This window comes from Leptidea sinapis, chromosome 47 (assembly GCF_905404315.1).
Source record: "Leptidea sinapis chromosome 47, ilLepSina1.1, whole genome shotgun sequence".
Classification (NCBI taxonomy): domain Eukaryota; kingdom Metazoa; phylum Arthropoda; class Insecta; order Lepidoptera; family Pieridae; genus Leptidea; species Leptidea sinapis.
In genome coordinates, this window is record NC_066311.1 from 6,599,898 (window position 1) to 6,623,981 (window position 24,084).

Consider the following 24,084-nt stretch of genomic DNA (forward strand, 5'->3'; position numbering starts at 1 on the left):
GTTAAAACTAATCCCGACCACCTAGAAACCCAAACTCATGGGGGTTGTCTACCTATTGTGGTAGCTATTAAGAATAAAATTTCCAACGCAGCCTTTGTGCTCTATATATATATATAGATATACCAATCCAAGATTATTTAAACATAAGCAAGAAACACTGTTTAATCCTGTGTATCCTACTTATGTCTATGTGAAAAAAATTTTCACGTAAACATTGGCAAATTTTGTTCCAAAATCAATTCACAATTTCATTCATAATTCGCTAGTAATCGGTAGGAAAACAGCTAAATAGAAATTCATTAATAAGTAAAAATAAAAAAACTGACTGTATATTAACGATGTCTTAACTATTCTACTGTAGAAAGGTAAATAGAATAGAATTCACGATCTGAACAACGGATGCAGTTTCGTCAATAAATTCTGAATGGGGCAACAGACTGCCATTAATTTACTACTTACTGTTATTAAATTATAACCGTGAATTGAACTACACGTTACAGTTCAGGATTAAATTTAATTGCTGCAATTTAAATGAATTTGAGTTTGAATTTTTGTAGGCTGACATTTGATGAATAGTAGAAGCAGTACGCTGTATAAGTAGTTTAAAAAGTAAAGAAGTATCATCGGCTAACAATACTATCCTATGCTTTTTATGTGCAAAGTATGGTAGATCATTTATGCATACAAGGAATAAGAATGGCCCGAGAACCGAACCCTGGGGAACGCCCATGGTAACGGGAGACCCAGCTGATCTCGTACTGTTCACCTTAGCCACCTGAGCTCTGTTTTCCAAATAAGACTTCAGAAGGCTAAGTACTTCGTCCTTGATACCATAGCGGTGTAGTTTTCTGATTAAGATCATGATGAACAGATTCAAATGCCTTGGATAAGTGACAGAAGATTAAAAGACATTCACTAGTAGAGCAACAAAACTATATCATGTGCTCAAAAGTTGTTCAATTATTATAAAACAGTGCTATTGATCAGTAAGATTCTTTGTTAACTTATATTTTTATTTGATTTATTTAAAATAATTGTGTACCTCGAAGGACTAATAAACAACAAATAAAACATCCACTTAACTGATATCGCATTCTATTAACATCTATTAAAAGCCATCGATTATAATCCGCTAAAACTCCTCGATATTTCATAGTACAAATACGCTTTCGTGTCGCAATAAAAATGTTATTGTTAGTCGATTGACGGCGCATAAAACGAGGTAATCTCCTTAACGCAGATGTATTTTTGTTGGTTAATTTATCACGGGATTATATAAAAGTTACCAAAAATATTACACCGCATTCTGTTTTCTGGCCTGTTTTAAAACATGTTAAATGGTGTTCTATTATGTCTGCGATAATTCTCTGAATATCATAGGACCTAAAAGGGTATCAGTGAAAATGAATTAGGTAATTATCTTCAGACTTATAGGGTTCCGCATCTGAAAGGTATCCAACCCTATAACTAGACTATTTTATCTGTCCGTCTGTCTGTTTATCAGCAGACTGTGTCTCAAACTTGTATTGTTAGACAATTGCCATTTTGACTGCGTGTATTACAAGATGGTGCATTCGAAAGTAGCCGCTATGACATTATTAAATTGCTTACCGCACCGCATACTTTGTAGTGTGACTCTGACTCGCACTTGACTTGGTTTTATTTTTTAGCTCTTTACGTCTAGATAGACTATGACAGCTGTGAAAACGTCGAAAACAATTGAGCTTGAACTAACTTCTATTTTGAACAATTCACGCATACTAACACAAAGTGTCATACAAATCATGAGTGTAAGACGTAGCTTGTCACGCACACTAAAGTATTATTCCTGGCCTGTTTTCATCGGTTGTCTAATAGCAAGAGACTCTATCTAGACGTATAAATTATCTAAGATTCTTAGCAAATATGTTTACAAATCTTGATCGCTGGTAGATTTGTTTAAATATAGAACAGCCAATTAATGATGCATAATATTAATTATCCTAAGGATTACAATAATCCTAGCCAGCATTGAAATATTTCATCACAATATTAAAGCAGTGACCCCTGCCCCTATTAAAGTACTTAGGAGACTTTCACCAACACAACTAGATGCCTCTAATCGAAGTTAACGAGGTGAGCGCGCGCGCTGGCTGTGAATTCATTCATTTAACAGACGCTATATTGACGCTTGCAACACAATGCTAGCTTTATGTGGACATGACTTTACACCTTAGTTAAATTTGCAAATCCTGCTCCTGCGTATAATATTTATTGTCATAAAATACTTATCGTGGCTTATGTATATATGCTTAAAATGAATGTACTAGGGATATGTATTTAAGTGGAATATTATGTTTATCTATCACTTAGCATCACGCCAGTAAACTCATTATAAAAATAAAATTTAAATTAAAATTTGTAAGCTGCATAAAAAAATAATCATGGAAATATGACCCATAACAAAAAATATAGCAATACAATAGATTCAAAGAAAGCCTATTAATTAAGTAGTTTTACACGCCAAATACTGTACAGATTATATTATGAAATATTCGGAGTGGATGAAGGCAGGACAGTGTGTTAGACAGTTGCAAATTGAATTTCCTTAATAGCAGTCTTTCAGAGTAAAGACCACATGATTGTATAACGATGGGTATTAAATGGTATTTAACTTTAAAGGTTTTCATTCTATACTTATACACTTCCTCATCTAAGAAGGCTTAATCTTTTTAGCTTTCCAACTAGATACAATACAATTATATATTTACGAAAAAAGATTACAATAATAACTAATACTACTTTTATGTAACTAACTTAAAGGTATGCACAATATTACAACGTGATGTGTATAAAATTATTCAATCGTCTACCTACAGAAATAAAAATCTTATAACAGAAACGATTTACTAGACTCCTGTTTAAATTAAGCTAAGATTTTTTTAATTTTAAGTATACTTGTTGCATGCTAATTTAAATTAGCCGAAAAAAAGACACTACAATAAATTTAAGATCTATAATGTATACGGAATTCGACTCTAAAATTAAAAATAAATATAATAAATTTCATTTCATTACTAAAACATACAATACTTGAATCCTCTTTTTCAGCGTATACATTTATTAGTTAGATCGACCATTAGCCGCTTTGTATACATTTATTAGTTAGATCGACCAGTAATTATTGCAATAACAGGATCCAGCATATAGTTTTTTTTGTTACAGATTCTGTTTATTTGTTTTTCCACATAATAATGTCACATGTATCTAGCTTGATATAAGCCTCTGCTATTATTCTATGTTCATTATATTCATTTGTTAAGTTAACCATAACCTACAACTTGATTAAATATAATTTATTTTCCTTCTATACTAAATAAGGTAACTAAATTTATTTTAAATGAAATTTAATGATTATTTCTCCTCTGACAAGAGTGGTATGCAGTTAATAACAAAATATTTAACCATTTTATTCACGTTTATAAACAATATTTCACGTTTGACTTATGTGCGCAATAAAGTGGTACTTAGGAAAACACGCTTAGAAAATATCCTACGCTATTTGCGGACATCAGACTTATAAATATAACGACAGAGCGAGGGCAAAAAATGAGTGCGGTCACGTATAGCTTAGAATGGTAGAAAATGCTATGATAGTAGCAAACATTAGCATCCCCGAAGCTTACTTATCGTAATGACAATTAGGATCCTCGTAGCATGTACAATAGTGCTGCCAATCACACACTTAGTACCTAATAAGTAAGTATCATTCATCTACACGCAACAGTCATTCTTAAATTAAGTCTCTAAGAATGGGAGATTATTGCTCCTTCGTTCCTTACCAGTGGCTCCTTTGCACAGAATGCCGGCTAGATTATGGGTACCACAACGGCGCCTATTTCTGCCGTGAAGCAGGAATGTGTAAGCATTACTGTGTTTCGGTCTGAAGGGCGCCGTAGCTAGTGAAATTACTGGGCAAATGAGACCTAACATTTTATATCTCAAGGTGACGAGCGCAATTGTAGTGCTGTTGAGAATTTATAGGTTTTTCAAGAATCCTGATCGGCACTGCATTGTTATGCGCAGGGTGTATCAATTACCATCAACTGAACGTCCAGCTTGTCTCGTCCCTTATTTTCATAAAAAAAATAATGCAAGAGAATCTTTTCATTCAGCATGTGTTTATTAAGCCGCTTTGTATACCTACTTTTGAATTTCACATGTCATGAAGGAGAGGAAATTAGATGTCGTAGGTACCTGACGGTCACAATATAAATAATATATAAATGCAATCAACAACCTATATGTAACTTTGAAATGAAAATTTCCAAACCATTGTAATGCGAACTGAATGTGTCAGTCAGAGCGCGGGGTTTACTTTTGGTAGTGGATTATTGTTATGTTATATATTCGAGATTTTATTTTTACTTCTATTACTGGGGAGAACGTAATAATATGTATACAAAATGTGAACGAGAGGACACAAATACTATTCCATCAAGGTGTTCGTAAAGGAGTATGTTAGTGAACATATTTTGTTAAGGTAAACTTTTCGTTTTAAAAATGTTAAGTTATGTTAGCTAACATGTTTTAGCTGCTCTGTGAGAGCGTTATAAATACGAGGCTACTATTAATATTTTATGAAAATAGTGTCACTATCTTGTTCCGCTCTATTTTATTGTTCAATCTACGATCCAACATGGCTGCCATGACGATAGGTGAGATCCCGGGGGACACGCCGAGGTTATTTAATAAAGGTACAGTTTGATCAGTTGATTGAAGAAGTTGGAAATAATTTATTATTGTTGCTTGGTGACGAGAGATTTGGAAAACATTTTGTTTTTTCTTTATGCAAAGGTCAAAATAAGTTATTAGTGTGAACGCCTTGTTTATTAATTTTATTATTTACTTTTATCTAGCCGGCATTATTAGAACACAGCAGAGAGAACTAGTTTACATTTCATATTTTACAATCATATATGAAGAGTTTCTAACGAATAACCACATTCTTAGAGAGAACAATATAAATCTAGACGGTAAATATCGGTATGAACTCAAAGTTGCCTAAATTAGAATACAGTTATTCCTATCTCAAATAATTTAAATTTAAGTTAGTAATTAAATTTTTTTACTATCATGGTGAAATGGTTTGGATTTAGGAGTTACTCTGTTATTGTTTCTTTCATTTGTTCCCATTTTTAAGTAAATCGTACTTTAAGGCTCATGAAATCGCGTTAAAAGAGTTCGTAAAACAGATTCAGGTTAAATCAATACTATTTTTACATATGATTGAAAAAATTGGAAATAATTTATTATTGTTGCTGGGTGACGAGAGATTTGGAAAACTTTTTGTTTTGTCTTTATCCAAAGGTATACTATTGATTTGCTCCATGACTTTTCCATTCTAAAAGTATGAACAAAAAACTATACAGCCTGGGACCTGGTATGTCCATACATTTCTAACATGTTATCATCAGCTGTGTGGAAGGATCAACAAAAGCGTGACCTCATAGAAAAAGGGCTCACCGAGTGAATACACTGATTAGTGAACACTCGTGACTACAATGTCTTCACGATATTGAATATTATTGGTTGAGTTATCACTATCTTCTTCTCTTCTCTATTGGGATAGTAGTGCCTTTTATGAAACCGCAATGAATTATTCATTATTTGATTAATATTGTGAAACTCTATTTATTTACTGTACATATTTATAGAGTTTATTATAGTTAAAATATTTGTGGACCTTCCGATCATGAACGAGTATGAGACACAAGTGTATATAATTTCAAGATATGACAGGAGTCTGGAAATTGGGTAGCCCTTTGGGAAATGTGTATATATAATATAATTTCCGGGTTGTAGATAGGAGGGTCCATAATTTTTATTCCTATGGGTTTAGGAATCTTCGATAGATTGGTGTTTTTTTATAAGAAGGAGTGACGAGACGTGCAAGGCATTTACCTGATGTTACGCCCTGTCCATTACAATGTAGCGCCGCTCAGAATTATTTAAAAATACAAAACGCAGAGCGGCGTCGCTAATGCGCTCGTTACTTTGAAACATAGAAATTAGATGTCATTAAATTCAGCTCAGTAAATTCAAAAGCGAAACAACAATGCTTGCACATGCTTTACGACAGAATAAGGCGCCGGTACCGTAATTGTAGGAATCATATGGTGTTTTGAAAATTTTGTCATGCTTTTAGTTTCAGGAAATAATTAATAAAGTAATAGTAAAGTGTCAACTCGATAGAAGGTATACATAAGGTTTACAAACTGCCTATTATGAGATTGTACGCGACTTCGTCCGTCTCGAATTCCATTATATCGTTTTCTAGTTCACAGTACACTTTGTTCATCCCCCTACATGGCTATAGAATATTTACATATATATAAAAGTATATATAAATAAAACACTATAGAGGAATAAAACGCGTGTAATTGTTGCTTTGTTTTTACATTACATTTTTGCTTACAGATGAAATTTCATCTACAGTCGCCCTAAAATCTATATTAATATTATAAAGCTGCAGTGTTTGTTTGTTTATTTGAACGCGCTAATCTCTGGTACTACTGGTCCGATTTGAATGATTCTTTCAGCGTTGGGTAGTCCATTTATCGAGGAAGGCTATAGGCTATGTTTTTTTTTTCAAAATTAGGGATCCGTAATAAAATTGCTATTTTGTAACACAAGGTGTAAAATCGAAAACCTATTTTTGCGTGCGCTGCAAAAACTATTGACAATAGAACAAAATGATGTACAGGCTATAATATAGGCAATATTTTATTACTTATAAAACTATCGCGTGAATGATACTTTATATGGTAAAACATCGTTTGCCGGGTCAGCTAGTCTGGAATGAACTTGAAACGTCGGGTTTACTATAATAATAATAAAATTGTAACTTAAAATAACAAATGACAAAAAGCCAGTAGAACTGATATTAATAATTACTTTTTGTAATGGTTTGTGTTATCACATAACGGGTCCTAATTTGATCCGACATTCACCAATTACTTAAACAATTATGCGTAATTAATTCAAAGTTTAACATACAAAGATATGTATGTAAACACGCAATTACTTTACATTTAGTAGTATCACTTCACACTAATCCTCGAGATGGGTCAATAACCGTCAGGTTCCCGTTCCCTTGTAGGGATCACTGCATGCAATATCTTCCCCCACCGTTTCCTCCCCCCCAGGACCCCGCGTCCCGTCTCCAAATTACAACATTACGAGACACGTAAGATCAGCCTCACCCTATTATTTGCTGTACTTTTATGCTCTGGATTTACGGGATGACTGTAAAAATTGATGTGTTACGCCGGAATTCTATTTCTGTTTGTATATATTTTTACGCCGAATATCCACGATTTTCGTAGAAGTATATTTCTTTGAAATTCGTGCAATCATGAAACAGATAAAAATAAGGCGCGAACTACGATATTTTGGATGTATGCACAAAAAGATAGGCCGGTCATCTTGCATAAATGTATCTTTCATTAAATCATCAAAGATGGATTGGAGAATAAGAAGTTCTCCTAGAAAAAGGAACAGAGGCGGACCATATACAACATGTTAGGGTTATTTTTTATGGGATAGGAGGACAAACGAGGGCACCTGTCAAGCAACGGGTCACCTATTGTTAAGTGATCACCGCCTCCCATAATCTCTTGCAACACCAGAGTAATCACAGGAACGTTGCCGGCCTTTAAGGAAGGTGTGCACGCTTTTTTTAAAGGTACCCATGTCGTATTGTCCCGGCAACACCGCACAAGGAAGTTCATTCCACAGCTTTGTAGTACGTGGAAGAAAGCTCCTTGAAAACCGCACTGTGGAGGACCGCCACACATCCAGATGGTGGGGATGATATCCTAACTTGTGGCGTGTCGTGCGAAGGTGGAATTCGGCGGCAGGAAACAGCTCTTCGGAACACTCCCCGTGATAAATGCGGTAGAAGACACACAATGAAGCGACGTCTCTACGCAACGCCAAGGGTGAAATAAAAATAAATAATTTTCAGTTCTGGATGGTTGCACAGGATAAAGACATTTGGAGGAGTCCTTTGTATAAAATTAAAGTATGAGTAACAAAGATTACATTTAAACTTATTCAATTTTTATTGCCATCTACAGTAAATTAAAGGTGATGAATATAATATATTATTATATATACATCTGAACATAACAGGAAATCAAAGTTTTTTTTTTATTTATTTGTTACACAAACCGAACCACTTTTATTTAGCCACAGTTAGATTTTACTTCAAAATTGACGCACTACCCAGGACTTCCCAATCTTTCTTAATCTCTGGGTTTTATATTTCAGTATATAAAAAACCCTAAAAAAGCCTGCTGAGTTTCTTGCGCCCGTTCTTCTCAGGTCTGAGGCATACTTTTTCGAATAGGTGGTAGTTTTTAACCGACTTCAAAAAAGGAAGAGGTTCTCAATTCGTCGGTATGTTTTTTATGTTTGTTACCTCAAAACTTTCGACTGGGTCAACCGATTTTTTTTAAAGCTGGTGCTTTCCATATGGTCCCATTGTAATTTGGTCCAGATCTGACAATGGCATCCATGAGAAAACCATAAAAGTCTTGCCATACATACGTATAGCAAAGTGGATGATGAACTTACGAATAACTCAATATCGCGCCAACCGATTTCGATGATTCTTATTTTATTGTAAAAACCTTACTTCAAATATAGTTTGGTGAGAGTTTGGTTAGGTTCTGATTACGGAATCCATGGCAAAGTAACGAAACTCTTCAATTCTTAGGAGCAAATTAACAATACTCGGCCGAAACTTTTTTATGCTATCCGAATATTTAAGTCATCTACCACAACATAGTTATGGTCAAGTAATTGTCGTAGACGAATATCAATGGGACTCCTTAAAGGCATAAAAGGCATTTATTTTCTCAAAATTGATTCCTTTAGAATTCTTTTTGATGTCATTTCTTATACTACTAGATACTACTACCGAGTACGAGACTACGAGGGGCGGTCAAAAAGTTCGCGGAATGGCGGGGTTGGCGGGGGTGAGGTCGCTCCTCCAGGTAGCCGCTACTTGAGTAACTCATAATTACTATATATGCCAATTTCTAGCCTAATTGGGTCATTAGCTTTCGAGTTACAAACGAGTGAACAAGTAAATCGGGAACAAACTAGCCACTATGGAGAAAATTGAACATCGCGCCGTCGTAAAGTTCCTCACCAAACAAGGAAAAACGCCTCAAACTATTTTGCAAGAGATGTTAGCTGTTTACGGAGACTCTGCTCCTGGTAAAACCATGATTTACAAATGGCACGGCCTTTTCAAGCAAGGAAGGGAGTCAATTGAAGATGATCCTCGACCTGGACGGCCCATTGAGGCCACTACGCCGGAAATCATTGAAAAAGTTGAAAAACTTGTATTGGAAGACGGAAGGTTGAAGAAGAAACAACTTGCAGCATCAGTTGGAGTATCAGAAACCACAATTTTAAATATTCTTCATCAACATCTTGGCATGAGTAAAGTGTGTTCAAGGTGGGTCCCGAGAATGCTCACGCCGCTGCAAAAACGTGAGCGCGTCAACTGTTCCCGCGAGTATTTGGACCGCTGTGGAGAAGTTAGGGAAGAAATTATGGCCCGAATTGTAACCGGTGATGAAACTTGGGTTCACCACTATGAGCCTGAGTCAAAGCAGGAGTCGATGCAGTGGCACAAAAAAGGCACACCACCCCCAAAAAAATTTAAAGTGTCGCAATCGGCCGGAAAGATCATGGCGACTATTTTTTGGGATACTGAAGGTATTCTTTTGATCGATTATAAAGAACGTGGTGTTTCTATAACGGGAGAGTACTACGCTTCCCTATTGGACCGATTAAAAGAAGCTATTAAAGAAAAAAGAAGAGGAAAACTGACAAAAGGTGTACTCCTTTTGCACGACAACGCGCCCGTTCACACGAGTCATGTTGCGACGGCTGCCATTCATCGATGCGGTTTTGAACAACTACGCCATCCACCCTACAGTCCAGACCTGGCCCCTAGCGATTTTTATTTATTCCCAAAGATGAAGAAAGAGCTGCGTGGAAAAAAATTTAGAGACGATGATGAAGTCAAGTCGGCGATTTCGGCGTATTTTGACGCCCAAGACAAAACCTATTTTTTCGACGGTATTAATAAGTTATATGCCAGATCCCAAAAATGTATTCGTGTTAAGGGGGAATATATTGAAAAGGAAAAATAACATAATGTATCATTTCATCTTTTTTCCCAGTCATTCCGCGAACTTTTTGACCTCCCCTCGTACTTAACGAGTTACAGTAAGGCAAGTGCGATTTGTGACAGTATTTCTAACTGTCTATAGTCAAATTGCCAAGCGCTTATGTTCATTGCTGAATTGAAAAAATTAGTAGTCAAATTCACTAAAAATCAAATATTAAAAAAAATAACAAAGATACAACCGACTTCAAAAACACAATTCAACCACAACATAATATGCACTAAAATATTATACAATTTTTACAATCTATAATATACAATACAATCAATAATTTATACAATCTTATTAATTAATCTAAGTCTAGTTACGATTATTATAATTTTTGGAGTCGGTGTCAGCCAAGTTAGGTTTGTAACTACATAGTTATAGGTGAGATGTGCTTGAGTCGTGAGGAGGCGAGAGCGTTCGCGGCGGAAGGACACCGATTCCAAAAATAACAATAATCGTAACTAGAAATAGATTAATTGATTAGATTGTATAAAAGTACGCAATTATTTTTTATTATATCTTTTTTTATTATATCTATGGTTTTGGAATAGTGTTTTTGAAATCGGTTGTTTTTTTTACTTTCATATTCTTATTTTGAATAAAAATAATTGAATTTGAATTTACGATACTGTGGAAGTTATAAAAATGATGTTATGGTTGTTTCAATGGTTGGTGAAATGGTTATGGAATTTTCACTTTTCAAAGTAGTTACATTTCCGTCATTTTACGAATAAATCCAGCAATTACTTAATGAAAGAGACTTCCAAATGTGGAAAAATACAGAACCGTGATATTTTCGCAGGGAATTTAATTAAAATTTTTTGTAATGTTAATGGGGATGAGGAAAAACGTTTCATAATCAATGTTGTTTTTCTGTAAAATATAAGTACATTTGCTTCCATTAATATTTTTTACAAATACCTTCAGTATAAAGATACATCTTTCAAATCTAACCTTATAAAATATTGTATAATTTTTTAGAGCTGCCTGTCCGAAACATATCTCTGGTGTAGACATAAATAGAACACATAAAATAATACACAGCTGAAATTTTAATTTGCCGTGTAATACATATATTTGACAAGGCTCTAATACGGCCGTTTTTTAATAACGTATCTCTAGTTACGGATACATTGCTGTCACCGTTTACGGCCGTTCCCAATATTCAGTCTATCTCTTACTTGAGATAAAAATCGTAACTATTGCTGACTTTTCTGTTCCAATAAACTTATCGACGGTAACTCACCTTATCCGTGCACGCTGTCTGTCAATGGGATGACGTATAGCTTACCAGCGATATAAAGTTTGTATGGAATTTGCAATTTACCCGTCCCAATATAAGGCGATAAGAATGACTTATCGGGTATATTGGGACGGCTGTTAAAGGAATAGCCTGCGACCGCACTCTACGTCTATGTAAACTACAACTTATAGGTTTCACTGATCATACAAATACACATTTTTCATTACTTTTTCCTATTTTCCTAACCCGGTCCGGGTTACCACGAGCATAAAATAAATATGTACACACTTACGTTATAAGATTATATCAAGCCTTATTATTAAAAGTATTTTAATACTATTTTTAATACAAAAAAAAATATATATTATATTCTTCTTATATATATATTATATTCTTTTCTTCGTCTATAAGTTATTTTTCACCCAACTCATATATTTTGAAAATAAGGGACGAGACGAGCAGGACGTTCACCTGATGGTAATTGATACGCCCTACCCATTACAATGCAGTGCCGCTCAGGATTCTTGAAAAACCTAAAAATTCTGAGCGGCACTACAATTGCGCTCGTCACCTTGAGACATAAGTTGTTAAGTTTCATTTGCCCAGTAATTTCACTAGCTACGGCGCCCTTCAGACCGAAACACAGTAATGTTTACACATTACTGCTTCACGGCAGAAATAGGCACCGTTGTGGTACCCATAATCTAGCCGGCTTCCTCTGCAAAAGAGCCTCCCACTGGTCTTGCGACTAATTCACGCTTATTATTACACGACCACAGAATCCATACCGAATATTAATGAACTTAGTAAAGTTTTAACATCTTCGGCTTCAGAAGTAATCATCAAATGTTATTTGTATATTGTAAACAACAATGAAATATAACTCCATAAATCGTATCCACAACTTGGAGTATATAAACACTACATCATCCGACGTGATATAAACTTTATGGCTTGTTTATTTAATCTGTGAGTACATCTGTTAATACTCCACGTTTGAAAAGTTTTACTTTCTTTCGGACTTAGGCTGGCCCTGAACTAGCGGTTATTAAATTTTAAGATGCGTTATTTTGTATGTTTTTGCGTATTTTAAGTACCTATATATATTATGTAATGAGAGTTCGGTACTACTATGTAATACTAATTCCATAAGTGTCACTGTCAAGTGACATCTTATGGAATTAGTAGTAGTAGTAGTAGTAGTAATTACTGTAACCTAAAAAGAGTGATTAATATTTACTATTAAGAGATTTGAAATTTAGAAAATATAATATAAAGGTTTTAAATGTTGTTTTCTTCATTAAACAGGAAAATGCAATTAGGCTTTTCTTTCATTCTCTTAATAACTCTTAAATAACATATAAATGGTTAAAAGTACATGTTATTTTCTTAAAGTGATAACCCTCACTTCTGGGATAAATAACACAAATTAATACGAAAGTAAAATTTTAATAAATGATGCGGGCCCCGAACTCGCGACCTCTTGCGTTTCGTGCGAGCGCTCTTGCACTGAGCCAACCGTTCGAGTAACGTTAAGTTCATACATCTTTATATTATGACTTTGTTCAACTCTCAAGTTGTGGCAATATAAATAGTCGTCAATAAACGTTTGAAAATCATCGCAAAAGTAAATTAGAATTGTAATATAAAAATGTAATTGAAAATTTTTAGTAATTATTGTTGATTTTAAATACCTATAGAATCATTTTAGAACTTTAAGGTTATTTTTTTACGGTTTTAAGGTTATTTGAACCTTTAGGTTATTTTTTTTCAAAACCCAATACCCCTCCCGACGTGGATGTAATCCCGACGTGTAAGGCTCTATAGAGCGTACTTAAACTTTGCTCAGACTTTACTTACGTAACACTTAATAAGTAGTTAACGTAAGCTTAAAATATGCTGAGCTCACTCTAAGACAAAAGTAAGTAAGTAAGCATATAAACTGTTTTCCACGCAAGAATATTGAAAATATTGGCTTTGTTACATTGATGGCGGGCCGGCAGCCGTGAACTCATATCGATCAAGGTCGCTGGCATTTAGTGTCGCCTTAAGTCTCAGTACGCATAGTATTTAAGTATAATAGTACAAATTCAAATAATAATAGGTACTTAAAGATATGAAAATCTTCCCAAAAATTATATTTTTGAATTCTTCATCAGAAAGTACATCTAATGTTCTGCAGGAGTTTAGTAAACTTAATGTTTATTTATTTTTTAAATATTTATTTTAAATACTGTGTAGTTTATAGCTTAAAATATAACACACACTTAAACTTTAAGAAGCTTGTGTGTGAAATCGCTTTAAATTAAAGTACAATTTAAAAAGAAAAGAACAATTATTTTCAATTACAATTATTACATATTTCAACATAGATCTTATTTTAAACAAAGTAGTAAAGAAATCAATAAAAAGCAAAGAAATAAGAATTATCGACTATTCGTTAATTTATTTCTGTGGTTTAAATCATTTCATGTACGTCTCATTAACTGCAAGAATCTTCAAATTACCTACTGGTAAGACAACAGATACTCAATTTCTCACCTGGAAGAAAAACTCTAATGTTGTTTTTATTTTTTTACATTTTTATTTAATGTTTAGCATAAATATAGATGAAAGAAATTTTATGAAACATAGAGCTGATTGATTATTTCTATATATTAGTGAGCTCAGTTCCATAGAAGCGCCTGCTCAAAGGCTTAAACATGCTTATTAATAGCGTATCGTTGAATCTCCTAATAACCACAAATATACACAGAATAAGGCAATTTTCCACATAATCTCTGACACAAAAAATACATTTAACGACGCAAGAAATAGTGGAGCCATTAAGAGCTTATCTCAGATTTATTCATTTTGTCACAATTGGCTCCCTAACAGTAACCGAGCCTTCTATAAACTACGGGATTACGAAAATGTTAGTGAGCTGAGTTTAAAACTGTTTATCCCATCCTTAATTATTGATTCTATGCTTTTTATGATAATAATAAGTCTTTTAATACATTTGTGGTTCCTCTGGTGTTGCAAGAGAATGTGGACTGCAGTAATCACTTTAATCGTTTGTCTTATAAAAACAAGTACCACTTAATGTTCACTATAAATTAAAGATTTTTTCACATTTATAGCTAGGATATCCATATGTTGGTTTTCGTCTTATTGTCTAGTTGTTAGTAATTTCTCCTTGTTATTTCCATCTTTTCCTATCTTTCTTAATTGTATCTAACCCGCAATCTGATTTAGATCATCATCAGACCATTTTCTGTTTTTGTCTTGCCGACTTTCCTTATACCTTCTGATCCCATGCAAGTTGGTGCTCTGAGTGTCCATCTTAATGATTCCTTAATATGTTTTACGATACTGTTGACCAGGTATTTTAATACCCTAGGATATTTAAATTCCATTGACGGGTTCACCTATTCTTAGACCGACATGCTCAAAGAAAAGTAGGTACACATTATAACCCGTATATTTATGATTCTCTTACTTATACGAAACAATGAAATAAACATTATATTTTTCGTTTATATCGTCATAATATTATATTATCACATATGAAGTGTGTAGGTAGCCTTAATCGTAAAACCCACGTGCGTGTTCCGACGCCTTCTATATGCGTCTACGTTTAATGACTGATAGAACGCGCACAGAACCACGCTTACTTAAGTGCTGCTAGTTTTACTCAAAGTTTATCAGTGCGATGCTTATCTGAACTGGAGGTGTTGACATCTGCGCGCCTATGATCAGTATTTATTTAAAAAATTATATAGGTTACGTATGCTATGAAAAAGACTTGCTGTTCCAAACTTTCAGACTTCATAAAACTGATCACTCATTCATAGGGAAAAATATACAAATATATATTTAACTCCAACATCATGCTTCTGAGCTTCCGATATATGAAGGGGCATGCCCACACATAAAAAAATATATAGGGGATTATAATATGAACTATAAATATGAAAATAGTTAGGAAATTGGCTCAGAAAAAGAATGGGTCTATAAGAAAAATATATTTTTATTTTTCATAATATTAGTGCTTTTTATCGAATTGCAAATACATTTTTACTATCATACACATTATTTTGGAGGTCATACACGATAAGCAAATCGTCCAGGAATTGAATCTAAAATGAAATTTTACTGTAAAAAGCGTATTATAAATTTTAGGAATATATAGATGATAAAAATGTACGGATAATATGAAAACTGTAAAGGGACGAAACTGTAAAAAAACTTGCTGAGCTTCTTGCCGTTTCTTCTCACAACAAGGCCTCCTGGTAGTCTCGTGAACCGATGCCATCAAAATTGACTTTCATAAGTGTACAAATTGCACCTAAATGAATAAAGAAATTTCATTTCATAAGTATAATTAAAAATCTATATTTCCATGCACAGTACTAGTTACGTTCATTTTGTTTATATGTATAATATATTATAATATACGTGATAGGGCCATTTTCGAAATTGGACAGAATACAAGGTGATGATAAACGATTTAAGTATTAACGTATCGCAAAGCCGTAGGTAAGCTTTAACATGACCCAGGGGCGGATTTATACGAGGGCTTATTGGGCTGCCGGCCAAGGCCCCGCGTATATATAGGCCTCCAGTGGCCATAGAAATTGAACATTATCAAGAAAATATTACAATTACACAAAATCGATTTCTTTTGCGCTATTATACCTTTTGATTTTTTACAGTTGCCGTATCCTTGTCTGAGTCATACTAAATAATAGAATTTATCATTTTCCCTTTTTATATAGGTACCAATACGATCTATCTAATAGTTTAATAATAAAAATCTTTTCAAAACATTTTGGCAATTAATTGATTTCATAGGGCCCTATAAAGTACACAAACTAACGATCCGCCCCTGCCCCGATAACATATAAATCGTGGCAGATCCATTTCATTTACAATTATAATTGTGTATAAATTACTCTGGTAAATTTTTCTCCCATATCATCGTGTTCCTTTAGGTGACTCGAGCCGAGTTTACCCGAACGATAGTTACCTAGCATGCGTCACAGCTAAGTCTTTGGTGGGCCTAAAGAAATTTAAGCTTGAATAAAATTTCCAAGACATGACAAGCCTAGCACATGAATTAAGAAGTAGTAGGAAGGTATTTATGTACTACTTGGAGCAACTGTGAGCCGAATTCGCAAGGAAACGTCCATAGGTGCACGGCATTTTTAAGTCTGCAGTAATTTTTAGTTGACGTTAAGCAAGTTGGTTACGGCAAATCAAACACTAGTTACTACTTTTGAGGTTTCCACGCGATGTTTTACTTTACCGTTACAGCGTTAAATAGAAAAATACATATCAAATCGAAAACAGATTGGTCCGTGACGGGGTCGAGACAATAGCCCTTTGCAACGTCTAAAAGTTGTAAACGTAGTTTTTAAAAATCTTCTCAAATGCATACCTTTGTAATAATAATAATATTGATACACTTTTACACAAATTATTCTATTCACCATAATATTTCACCTTTAACATGAAGTTGATAAATACTTTCGGTATTTCGAAATAAACTCAAATTAAATTTACTAGTCAAATAAAATTTATAACCATATCGTTTACAATGCTTGTGTTACGAATAAATCAAATTTAACATAATGGAAACAATAATTTAAATTAAGCTCAATTTATGTAGGAAATGGCCGAACAAGTTAACCAACTAGTTGTCTCGTTGTTTCAGATTGCGAGATACGCTACAATGGGGACACGTCTGCACAAAATTATAGTTGTAAGTCTGGCGCTAGCAACCGTCGCCGCAGATTTTACAGCCAACTGCCCACAAGAATGCAAATGTGTTTGGGCAAGCGGTAACAAGCAGGCAGATTGCTCACACACAGACTTTCACGACATTCCCAAAACATTGAGTACAGAAATACAAATACTCGACTTGACAGGCAATGAACTATACGAAATCGCTAGACACGCCTTTGAAGATGTTCGATTAATCAATCTTAAAAAACTTATACTCAGAGATTGTAAGCTAATCACGATACAGAGGAATGGTCTTAGTGGTCTAGCGATTATGATTGAATTGGATCTATCCAAAAACGACTTGAAAACTCTCCACGCTGATACGTTTAGGGAAACAACGAAGATACGATGGATTCTGTTAAACGATAATCAGATAGAAAAGCTAGATGATGGGTTGTTCAATAACTTGCCATTTTTACAAAAGGTCGACTTAAGCAATAATCGCATTGTTCACATTGGCGTAAAGACTTTCCTGAACGTGCCCAAGCTCAATATCTTGAGGCTTGATGGCAATAAACTTGAGCACTTGAAAGTTGATGCCTTGAACGCTTTGACCTCTCTATCAAACTTGGACGTTCACGATAACCCTTGGCGATGCGATTGTTATCTACAACCCTTCAGAAATTGGGTCATCAGCAAAAATCTTTACACCTCGCCTATATCTTGTAGCGAGCCAGCTAAAGTGCACGGGAAACTATGGAAGGAATTGGACTCCAGTGATTTTGCTTGCCGGCCGAGCATTGTATATCCTTCCGTAAAAAGTACGATAAGATCGGCTGATAATAACATTACACTGTCGTGTCAAGTGAACGGCAATCCTCTCCCTGAAGTCAATTGGGTACTCAACGCTCAAATAATAGACGGGACGTATCGTTATCAAGGCGAAATCAAATACGTCGTGACTCAAAGCAACACGGAGAACAGTAGATGGTTGAATATGACAATAATCGACGCAGGAAGTACTGATAATGGAGTTTATTTATGTGTCGCTAAAAATGCCGGGGGCGTTGAAGAAAGGAATGTTACGCTCTTTGTGACACATTCAGCGCCGGGTATCGTTGCGCCAACAGGTATGGACAGCAACATGCTACCTGTCCTCATCGGAGTATCATGTGCGGCAGCTATTCTCCTGATCATTCTTGTTATATTGTGTTACTATTGTTGTTGTCGGAAAAGAAATTCAGAGAAGAAGAAAGCGGACTCGTCAAACGGCGAGGCTTTAATTGAAGGTTCTGTTATACCTGAGATGGAAAAGAGCTTAATATCTGCTGTTAATCCTGTGACGAAACCACCTAGGAGATATGACGTGCCACCTTCCATAACAAGTGGAGCCACGGAGATGTCTGAATTGAATAAAACTCTCCTCGACAACGATTCTGTTTTCGGTGAGTAGAATATTTTAATATTTCAAAGTTTTGTCGCCATACAGGCTGCCGCTTACATAACAGAGGGAATTTGCATAACTTTGCCTTTGGTAGAAATTTTACGTACTTCTTACTTAAATGGCATATTTTTATGTAAATTAGATATTCATTTTTAGCAAAAACATGACCTACTTTTTCCAAAAATAAACAATGTGCTGCGATTTCTATGCAATTTTTAAAAAGTATATACAAGATACAATGGAACTATGATTAATTGCTACAGTAACTTCAATTTTGGAGGACATATGTTGACACTAACTCCAATAATTATTTTGGATACATATTATTGGAGTTTTATAGAATATTTTCAAATTTACTGGAAAAATTTTGAATTAGGCGTTATTTTGATCTGATTTGATTGAAAATCCATAATTATTCAATTGTTGTGAGCCTCCTTGAGTGTAAATTCCGTTAAGATTCGTCTTCAATCAATCAATTCCGATAAGGCAAGAGGCTCATGGGATGGGGCTGGTGATCCAACTGCCCACCGTATAATCGTATACCCGTGAAAAAGGGTTCCACTTAAATGTTGTTGGAACAATTAAAAATAATAAAACACAAAAATAACATGTTTACATTGTTGAATGAGTAAACAAATTTGGTCTCTTCACCATTGTAACGCATCACTTCCGGGGACATTTCACAACATCCGACCAATCACAGCGCGCCAAATCATGGGAAGAGGGTATAAAAGAGCGGTTACCGGCTTGTGTCGTGCCAGAATTTGGCGAGTCAACATCTCCTGAAGATGCCTCGTGTAGAGGCGAAACACGTGTCGAAATGATTGAAAACGAACCTTAGTGGAATTTACACTCAAGAAAGCTCACAACAATAGGAGAATTTACTGGATTTCAGTACATATCTATGCCAAACTGATAACATACAAAGTGTGCGACCAATTGGAACATTAGAATATAACACATCTCTTAAATAGATCATTAAATTAATATCACTTAATCGAAAGCGATAAAAAGAAGTCCACCAATATCCTATTCAACAGTGATAATTAGATCAATGTTTCCACTTTTAATTTTCTTTTAATAGATGTATTTATATTGTGATTTAATTTCACATGCAATACCGAATAATTTGAAAACAGTTTTAGGCTTAGGGTTCTATAACCCTAAGTTTAGATTATAAAATAATTTAGGATATTCAATTCTATTCTCATCATTTTTCAGCTCACCACGACGACGATAAAAGATCGCTTGATTTCGAGCATCAGAAGAGGTCTCAAGATACACTTAATGCCGATTATGGAAGAACTGATGGCCGCCAATATCCTCCCGACCTGCTTTCATTCCCGGCACGAGCAGCTCAGATATCTCCAGCGGCTAGCACGGCTTCCACCGTCCCGGATAATAGCAGACTTCAAATGAATCCTGTGAGTCCTATCCACTCACCTATCTACGGCATAACTACCAGCCAAAACATATTCAGGACCTTACCATACTCACGCTCTCAATCACCTTTCGTAGCTCCCGTAACTCCACCAGTAGTAACCCCCAGGCAAGGATATGTGACAATCCCCAGAAGACCCCGTGTTCCATCATGGTCGAGTACAGCAAGCACGCAGATCCTTCCCAGTGCTGAAGCACAGGAACCACTTTACGATAATCTAGGGTTAAGAACAACAGCAGATGGCAGCTCAGTGTTATCGCTTAACAAAGCAGGCTTGGAACATCAAGTTTCCCCCATGAGGAACAGACCCCTACCAGCTACGCCAACTGCATTCGCAAGCCCCCATCCTGTGTACTATGCTCCGATCGAAGAACAAGAGCCAGCTCCATCCCCAGTGCCTCCACCGTTCACCCCAACGAGAAACAGCATAAGTTCTCAACTATCTACACCTGGTCCTCAAGAAGCTGTCAATCCTAGAATGAGTTGGACAGCAAAAAGCACATCAACTCCTCAAACTGAACCAAGAAAACAGCTCGCGCATGTTATGGATGATAGAAATACAGAATACCCCTCCGATAATACCCTTTCCCGAAAAGGAAAACCTGAAACAGGATCATTGAGAAGGGCTAGAATAGGTCCTAAAGAGACTACCTCACCTTCTAAAGAAAATATGAGGAATAATGACAGTAACATATCATTAAATCAATCGGGTACAATGGGAAGAAGTGGAAAAATTCCTCCCAGACCTCCACCAAAGCCCAAAAAGAAAACAAGTACTGAGGTAAGTCCCGGTGAACCCTTGTTCGAAGATGAAGGTGAAGATGGCACAGAAGTGTAGTTTACTGAAATGAATGATGTATTAAAATGTGCCAATGAGCTTGTAGTGATAACGAGGTGAAGGACAGGCATACGGTTCATTTTTGCGGTGCTCGTGTACATAATAATTCTCGTGCTAGATTTTTTACTATTGCGTACAATTATCTTATGGACCATTTGCAAAGTTTAGTGTAAGTTTATTTAGCTATGTCATGCAAGTTACGTCAGTTTTAAATTGTACACTAACTTTACACATTAAGTATTTATTATTTGTGGTATTGTTTCGTAAATGTCTTACGGTAGCTAATCTTGGTTTTGACTACATTGCTTGCCACATTCGTTAAGGCATATCCAAACTATTTTAAGACTGAATATTCTAAATTTGTTCAGACATTCCCATGCATTAGTATTATATCGATTATTCCATTTGCAATGTCTATTAGGAAATTTTGAAATATTTAGTAATATTTGGAAGACTGAGAGAGATTAGGTACTTTTTGTCTGTTGATTATGTCAACATTCTTTGTAAAGTACAAGTATGTTCACTAACCTCGTTGGATCATGTTCAGTTTAACTATGTATTATATAAGAATCATTGTAAATTACATCAAAAACTGGTCAATTATATATACTTTATACAGTTAAGCGCATTTCTTATGTGTTTCCATCGGCAGCTATTGTTTTGACCTCAGGATTCTAATCAGTTTTATAAAAGACAGTGATGATTTGTAGTTTGTACCTTATATTTTATTTAGTTTAATATGCAGCTATAATGTAAGGAATAGTTCCTAAATGTGTTATCGCACCAGTAGTATTTTACATTTTTATTTTGTAAGTATAGTTTAATTATTTTGTAAATATTTACTTGAATCATGAACTTTTTTATTACTAAAACGACGATTGTTTCTCTATTTTTATTGGTGCGTTTTACGTTTGGTATTTATTTGGAGCCACAATTCGGTTTGTAGATGATTTTATGGATTTTTGTTGGAGTCATCGTTAAATCATGTTCAATTTGTAGACAATTGTTAGATTTGTATCAGTTATTTCGAAAGGGACGTTTTAACATTTATGCATTTGTTCAGATTGAAGTATAATTAGTCCGGTCAATCTAGACCAAAGTATGAGAGTGAAGGTGCATAAAATCACAACAAGCTGAAAATCAGTAAAGTTGTTCAAGTCATCATAAATAAACATTTTAAGTTCCCCGTCATTCCCGTGTATGGAAAAGTATTTTATTTGACAATGTTAAAAAAATTGAGTTTTTCACGATTTTCAGCAAAATTTTTACCCGAGACAAAAAATTATCTATGAAACATGTATCAATACTTCTCCTTCTATGCGCCAACGTTTCAGAGATATAATGATGTGAAAATTATGTTTTGAATAATTTTACCGATTTTCAGCTGTATGAAGTTTGAACCATCGAATGCCTAGATTAACCGGATTAAATAGATATAGTATAAACACCCGTTTAGGGATATCATTGTTGATGAAATAAAAACAATTAAAGGCCTATTAGAGTTCTTATCATTACTCTATCTTAAATTAAAAAAGATAGATATAAATACTATTGACAAGTATAAAAACAATTAACATATTACTTATATATTTAAAACAACATCAAAACATTTTGCACCAAATTTATCTCGAACGAATCCTATTCCAGTTCAGTTTAAAATTCTATTCAGTCTGAATTGTATGCATAATAATTATTGGTATTAGGAAATAAAATCTAAATACATTAGTTATTATTATATATACGTATTCTTAAGTACAGTCGTGTATAAATTATTGCATAATGAAATATGTCCGTGACGTTACATAGTAATTATAGTTATTCAAACTTAATATGATTTCCATTTAGATATTTGGACATTACCATTTATGCGGAAAGGTTTAATAATTATTTGTCAAATGAGTTTGCCAAATGTGTAATTTGATTAAACTTTTCTATTTTGAATTTAACATAATTAATCTTGGTTGTTCTACAGAATATGGAATGGAAGGTCTTAGTGACTTTTGAGAACTTAATGCCTATATGGCAGATATTTGTTTCGTTGCCAGCATATCTCACAAAATAGCATTAATTGGTATGAGAAAATACAATTTGCATACTTTTCAGTATAGCACTTTGTGCTGAGATAAAAATCCTTAATGAAGTAATTTTTATTTCGTATTCGTTAATAAAAGAAATCTATAACTTCGATGCACTAAACGTAAAATGAATTCTAGCACTGGCTGGATGAGAAATGATTTCAATAATCTTTTGTTTTTTATTTTTTTTTAAAGTTTGCAAGTGGCGTAAATCAAACAACCAAACAATTGCTAATTGGGCAATGATTTTTTATTCAAAAGATAAAAGTCAAAACTGATGTTTTTTTTACACTCGGAGAAAAAATTTAGTTATAAATTATGATACGATTACGAGATGAAAGTGTACGTACGGACGGATATGTATGAAATTTTACAATATGTAGACATATGTTTTATATAGTTATAAACGCTACATGTAAATACAGACATTATTAAAACTGATTAAAGCTATATTTCAGTATTTCTGGTTTTATTCCTAATGACCCAAATTAGTTTATCAACCGACTTCAAAATCACCATTCCAAAACAATAGATATAATATGTATAAAAATAATTGCGTATTTTATGCAATCAAATGAATTAATCTAATTATTTTTAAAATTATTGTTATTTAAAGTCGGTGTTAGCCAAGGTAGGTTTGTACCTACGTAACCTTTGTAACTACACACATAGTTATAGGTGAGATGTGCTTGAGTCGCACGCGCGACGTGAGGAAGCGAGAGCGGTGCCGCGGCGGGAGGATACCGATTCCAAAAATAGTATTAATCGTAACTAGAATTAGATTATTACTTAAATTGTATAAAAATAAGCAAACAATTTTATACTTTTTAGTGCATATTATATCTATTGTTTTGGAATAGTGTTTTTGAATTCGGTTTTTTTGGTAAAATTTTCTATAGACCCATCAAAGAAGTGTTGATACAACTTTATACAACACCCACGCTGTTGGATCCAGCGTACAGCGTTCGGAAGATTTATTGTAAAGCTGTGCTCCTGCAAATGTGTCTGTGCAATTATCAGTGGGAGGCTGCTTTGCACAGGATGCCAACTAGATTATGTGTACCTCAAGGGCGCCTATTTCTGCAGTGAAGCAGTA

The 24,084-nt window shown here is 34.5% G+C and overlaps 1 protein-coding gene across 2 annotated transcripts in view; it reads left to right on the forward strand.

Annotated features, from left to right (window-relative positions):
• The window catches only part of LOC126978094 (uncharacterized), a 263,386-nt gene extending 239,938 nt beyond the window's left edge, over window positions 1-23,448 (forward strand). For both annotated transcript variants that reach the window (XM_050826815.1, XM_050826814.1), the window contains 2 exons: window positions 17,180-18,635; window positions 19,856-23,448. In XM_050826815.1, the coding sequence (XP_050682772.1) occupies window positions 17,198-18,635; window positions 19,856-20,913 (2,496 nt within the window). In that variant the 5' untranslated portion in view covers window positions 17,180-17,197 and the 3' untranslated portion in view covers window positions 20,914-23,448. The remainder of the gene's footprint in view (window positions 1-17,179; window positions 18,636-19,855) is intronic.
• Window positions 23,449-24,084: the final 636 nt, after the last annotated feature.